General features: G+C 43.5%; 1 protein-coding gene across 1 annotated transcript; it reads left to right on the top strand.

Annotated features, from left to right (window-relative positions):
- tmem229b (transmembrane protein 229B) lies at nucleotides 1-5813 on the top strand. The gene is made up of 2 exons (XM_061082173.1): nucleotides 1-11; nucleotides 5216-5813. The coding sequence occupies exons 1-2, from the start codon at nucleotides 1-3 to the stop codon at nucleotides 5811-5813; spliced, it is 609 nt and encodes a 202-aa protein (XP_060938156.1).
- The last annotated feature ends 819 nt before the right edge of the window (nucleotides 5814-6632 follow it).

Here is a 6632-nt window from a genome sequence, read left to right as displayed (position 1 = left end):
ATGACGGCACAGTGAAGACTTTGTTTTTATTCCTCTTTAAGTTGAACCTCAGCCGAGTCTCATCCTTGTGGTTTCCTCGTGCTCGTCCTTTGTTTACCTGCTGACGCGGGAGTGTCTCACTGTCGGAACCTGTCCTCCTTGTTTCCAGCAGAGAGTTTGTTATCTCACACTCCCTTTCTCTATCATCTCTTTTCTTGTGTTCTTTACAACACACACACTGAGCTGGTGTCTTCCCTCACGTGTCCTCAGACAAACCATTGTGTCTCTCATCGGTCGTGATGAGGTTTAAAAAGCAGCCGGCTCTTATCACATCTGCCCTTCTGTTCACCCCCCCACTGTGATGTCCCGTAGCAGGGTTCAATTGAGGGTGGTGGCGCAGCGACAGGCTGGCAGACGCCTCCCAGATCAATACATCGGGGCGATGAAAGAGGCGCTGGGGGGGGCGGGTCGGTGGCCGATATCCTTCAACAACAACAACAGCTGTAGAATCAGATTGCGCCCTGTGTGTGAACTGTGTCATGCTGAGGCGACAAGTCAATAGATATGCCACACAGAAAAGGGTGTGTGGGGGGGGGGGTCCTGGGGTTTTAAAGGACAAGTCATGCTACTGCAAGGGCTGTGATTGGTCGGCTTGCTAGCATCGCATCTCCAGCAGACTCGCCGCCATTTTTGAATTGAAGGAATGAACACACGGATGATCAGAATCGGAATCAGAAGTATTTTATTGCCAAGTATGTTTACACATACAAGGAATTTGCTCTGGTTATTGGTGCAAACAATGAACATAGAAACATAAAAGCGCAATAAATACAACATACATAGGAGAGCAATAAAAAATAGGAAACCAGTATAAATTTACTCACTGTTTACTTCTTATTTACTCACTTTTTACCAATATTTATACAAAGTAACATTTATTTTGACATAAACATTTCTGAATAAAAATATATTAAAGATAAAAGATATAAAAAGTGAAGTAAAAAGTGAAATGCTAAATGCAAAACAGTGAACAGTGTCAGATTGCAATATGCAATGTAATGCAGTATAATATAATGTTAAATATGGTAAATATGATATGATATAATGTGTTAATTTAACACATCCTAGAGGTGTGGGGGTGGAATAAAAGTCTGAGTCAGGTCAGCTTTAACTTATTTACAGTTGACATCCGGCCTCTCTGTTCTACGCAGCTGAAAGTATCATAATTCGGTTTGTACGATCATGAATGACGCACATGTTTATTTGCAGATGGAGCACGGAAGTGAGATCCAATCACAGGTGGTCACAGGAGACACATTTCCACGGCAGGTGTGAAGTCCACTTGGAATCAGATCGCAACAGATATTAATACCAGGTGTGAACAAGGCCCATGATAATCTTTATGTCTTCAAAGCTGATTTATGAATATTCAACATTAGTCCAAACAGAAATTACTGACACAAAACAATAACGGCGAGTGGGCGATGGAAGAATCTCCCACACTCTGTCAGCACGTGCAGCGAGACATTATTTCTCACTATTTAAAGCCTCTAGAATATCATGGGAACCTGGTTTAACCTTTCCTGAAATAGCTCATCGCCGCTGACGTGCACCAGCGAAGAGACAGAAGCGTCAGCCAGACAGAAACACATCAAGATTTAATGAAACATGGAGCGATGAGTCCGGATCAGCAGCATCTCCTCAGATCTCCTCTCCCATCATAACCTGACATATATATTTAGATATAAAGGTCGTGTCTGGCAGCAGGTTCACTGTTACTCAGCCGAACGTGGCATTCAAAATGTTTTTTTTTATCATTAGCGGCTTAGTAGGCATGTGAGCGCTGAACAAATGGTGCCTGTGCAGGCGGCGGAGAAAGAGGGGAATGGAAAGAGAGAAGGGGGGGGGGGGATGAAGGCATGTGATCCTGAGATGAGAGGAGGAAATGAGAGAGAAGGATCAACTCAATGCTTTAATACAGAACAATGATTATTGAACTCATAGGTTAAAGGTAATTCGTGTATTGCTATGAGAGTTTGATGAGAAGAGTGATATCAGTTTAATGTTTGAACTGTGAATACGAGCAGCCCATTAGCTTAGCTTAGCATAAAGACAGTAGACCGGGGTAAACATCTGGCCTGGCTCTGTCTGATGGTATTAATCTCCGCCCGTCACCTTGAAGGGTCAAAGGTCACAACATCACATCTGCTCACTTTAATCTCTACCGCACATGGAGCGGGAAAATGGCAAGTTTCCGCTTTTTTGTGACGTCCTAAAGTCCCTTTTGTAATTTTGCTTACAATATAAAAGTAGAAATCACTCAGACAGCACGTATCTCGGCCGAGGCCCAACAGTCTCCTCGTGAAGCCAAGATTAAAGTCACTGGATAGAGAGTTTAATTTGGATCTACACCAAATTGCACCGATTCAAAAATATCAATCCTCCCTTAATGCTCCACCGTCCACTAGATTTAATAAAAACAGTTTGAGTTGTTTTTGCGTAATAATGCGAACTAACAAACAAATGCAGGCAAAACATAACCTCCAAGGCAGAGGAACTAAAGCTTGTGAACTTCAGAGGTTAGCAACCAGCAGAGCTAGGCTAGCTGCGTCCCCCTGTTGCCAGTCTTAATGCTAAGCTAAGCTGACCAATATGAGTGGATTCTTGTGAAATGCATACATTTCATACATAAAGCTGGACAGTGCACTTTATTTATATTTATCAGTATATTAACTTGTGTTCTACATCTTAATTGGCCTTTCGGCACAGAGCTAGACTGAGCGACTTGATTATTGACCAATGAGTTTACATATCACACTGAACATAAGCATTGATCTTCAGTTGCTTTTGTCTAATGACAATTTGAATAAAGCTTATTTAAAGGTGACACTGGCAACAAACAACAATTTTGACAAAAAGGGAGATAGCGTTTGCTCTTTGTAACTCTACTATTGATGGAAGGTAAGAAACAAAACCAGGCTGCAGTCAACCTGCATACATTTGTAAAAGTAGTCGCTGTTCCTTTAAACGTCCATGTTTTTCAAAATAAAGTTCACAGGGAAAAGTAAGGTTAGTCTGTTTATTTATATTAGGGACCTTATCTTCGATGTTATGTTGTATTGAACTGTTTTTTAGTGTCTAGTTCTGTTTAAAAAAAGGTAAAACAATATGTCTCCGATCTTTTGGAAACCCCTGTTTGACCCAGACGAGCTGGGATAGAGGAGAAGGAGGAGAGTGGGAGCGATTCCCAGGCGGGCGGTGGAGAGATGGTGTGAGGGTTCCGAGAGGTCAGCTGCTCCCTCGCCTCGGCCCAGTTCCTCACATGAAACCCTTGTTCCTTGTTTGGGAGAAATGTGCTAATCCCCCTGGAACCACTCTGGGCCACCGCCAGACTTCTGAAGGCAAAAAAAAAAAAATCTGCTTTTGTTCTTCAGACGAGCTTTTGTGCTCCTAACCTCACTGAGCTTGTATTTTACAAAGCGGTTATGATCCATTGTAGGACGCTGGCTGTTTCCTCTGGAGGCGTTACCTCGGAGATGATATACACACTCAGTGGCCTCCTCGGTTTCGTGCTCTCTGAACCCGTCGGTTTGATGCTGTTTGCCTTCAGTGTTTTCTATCGGATTGGCCGTGTGATAACTGGAGTAGAGGAAGGATCCAAGCCTGCGTGGGCCTCCTCACACCCGACACCAAAGACTATGTGCAGGATTTGGAATAAGAGCTCATGATGTAGGCAGTCAGATGATACACAGCTATACCTTACATAAGAACCCTCCCTCAGCCAGTCAGTAAATAGCAGCGGCTGAGGGGAGGCTGTAAGTTCTCTGTAGTCTCCGATTTCCTCTTTGTGACGTCAGGCGACTGTTTCATCACCTCGTCCTTAATTGAACTTTAGCTCGGCTTCATTTCTGATTCACGCTTTAATCCTTTAGACTTTACTCCTGGTTGATTTGGCAAAACAGTTTGTGGCGGTCATAGGGTTGCAAAATTCCGGGAATATTCAAAGTTGGAAACTTTCCATGGGAATAAACGGGAATATACAGGAATTAACGGGAATAAACGGGAATATACAGGAATTAATGGGAATAAACTGGAAATATTGTGGATAATTTATACTAACTGTATTTACCTTGTCATATACAGACATAAATATAAACATTTTGTTTTGTCATGGGCTGATTTGAGTCCTGGGGAAACTTTGGGCACTTGACTATATGCTTCTGCATCGTTGTGTCATTCTGAACATAGGTCTTTGCACAGTATTTGCAAATGTACACAGCCTTTCCTTCTACATTGGATGGGGTGAAATGCCTCCACACATGAGATAGTGCACGTGGCATTGTTCTGTAGAATAAGATGAGAAAAAAGTATGTAAAAAAACACTAATGCAATGCCAGAGATATAAATAGATAGCCAAACAATTGGAATCGTCTGTAAACATATTTTACAATTGATGGATTGTTGAATGGAAATAGGCTAGATGAACAGATGAACAATCCTCAATCAGCATGCTAATATATTTTCCCCAGTAATATCATCGAAACTTACCTGACTAGTCCTGCACACTACAGCAGGCCTCAATAGCCCTGCTGTAGAGTGAAGGATGCTGGGAGTTATCTGTGCATGTGATGGAAGAATGCACAGTGGAGGGTTGAAACTCAACGTGCACCGTGTGCTGCATTCCATACATCTTTAAAATAGAGTTTTGAATTATGTTTTTATTGCTCAGCGTTTAATTTGCGTATTTTTTTCTTTTTCAAAATTCCCTAAATTCCCGAGCTAAACTTCCCATGGAAAGTTTCCCGAAAGTTTCCGCCCCTTTGCAACCCTAGGCGGTCAGCTGTGAAGTCACCCCGTTGGTTTGTGAACTGCTGTAGATTGAGACAATAAACTCATATAGAGGTGACTTTGTTAGTCAAGTGAGAATAGAGTATTTTTTTCTGAATCTGAAACATTGAATTTTTATTAAGACAGATGTTGATATCACTTTAATTTGAACAAACTTCATTAATTCTAGTAATTAAATAGAATAATAACCATTGAGTTTTTTTTTAAAGTTGATCCAACAGCTTTTTTCAGGAACTGATATATGCAAATTAGATAAACATTTAAATATCCTTCTTGTACATCCATTTATGCATGTATGTCCTCATATTTATCCCTTTCTTACACATTTCTTTGTTTCTCTTTTTCCCCCTCAGCCTTGCATCTCATTACCACAGTCAGAAAGGTGAAGAGGAGGAAGGATTGTCACCATGGAAACCCCGGAGGCCCCCGTGCCCCTGACAGCTCTGTCACGCTGGTACCTCTACGCCATCCACGGCTACTTCTGCGAGGTCATGTTCACCGCTGCCTGGGACTTTGCGGTGAACTGCAACTGGAAGTTCCCCGGCGTGACCAGCGTGTGGGCGCTCTTCATCTACGGCACCTGCATCCTCACCGTGGAGCGCATGTACCTGAGGCTGCGCGGCCGCTGCCCCGTGCTGCTGCGCTGCCTCATCTACACCTTGTGGACGTACCTGTGGGAGTTCAGCACTGGGCTGCTGCTGCGCCAGTTCAACGCCTGCCCCTGGGACTACTCCGAGTTCCGCTACAACTTCATGGGGTTGATCACGGCCGAGTACGCCGTGCCCTGGTTCTGCGCCTCCTTCATCGTGGAGCGGTTGGTCATCCGCAATACGCTGCGACTGCGCCACCACGAGGGGCCGAAGGACGGCTGGTCGGACCAGGGGTCGGACACTGGGGGCGGAGGAGCAGCAGGAGGAACTCTGGGAGCTGGGAGGAGGAGCAGAGGGATGGGAGAGAGCGCTAACGGTTACCTTAAAGTGGACTAAACAGAAGGAAGGACACAGTGACAAGCAGTCCTCCTCACTAACTCTCGGGGGACAACACAAACAGCTCTGTAGACCGGGCTGGAGTGCAGAGGTGATTCAGACGAGCCAAAAAAACAAAGAAAACCTGTAACTGGGGCTGAAAACGCCCAAATCACTCACTACTGTCAACAGAGGCACAATAACATCCAGGTCTTCAACTACCAGGACGACACTTTTTCGTTTTCTTTCTGCCCCATAGTCTGCAAACAGCTGTGGATATAAAACAAGCAGAAGATTTGTGATAAAGTCGTTAGTCGGACAAAAAAGAAACATATACTCGTGTTTCGAAGACACATCAGTCAATCTGAGAGCAGAAAGAAAAGTAGCTACGGTTATAACACGACCTTTTTAAAATGTACACACTGTTCTTTAGTATTAATCAAAGTACTGTAGTAATGTAGCTGCAAAAAGCTCTCAGAGAACACGAAGTCCGCCCTGAAGCAACGTGTCGGCTTATGAATGTTTTCTGCAGTTAGTGAATACCCACAATGCCTGGATGAAAATGCATGAAAAAAAAGTTGTCTTCCAATATAATATATTACATTTCTACACATTCAGCAGTCGCATTTATAACAGCAGGGACGCCTTTCTGTTGATGAGTCAGGACCATCGGGATTAATCACCAAACCTCCGGCTGATTCACGTTTTCACAAAGCTGTTTATTGACTCACTGTCTGCGTCTAATTCATCCACAGTGATGTTGTCTCAGATCTGCCAGCGTCGTGTGAGCTTCATTTCTCAATTCAACCATTCATTCCTTGAAAATCAGATAATTTAATT

This window comes from Limanda limanda, chromosome 12 (genome assembly GCF_963576545.1).
Source record: "Limanda limanda chromosome 12, fLimLim1.1, whole genome shotgun sequence".
Lineage (NCBI taxonomy): Eukaryota > Metazoa > Chordata > Actinopteri > Pleuronectiformes > Pleuronectidae > Limanda > Limanda limanda.
The sequence above is the reverse complement of the archived record's forward strand: the minus strand, read 5'-3'. Positions and strand labels throughout refer to the sequence as shown.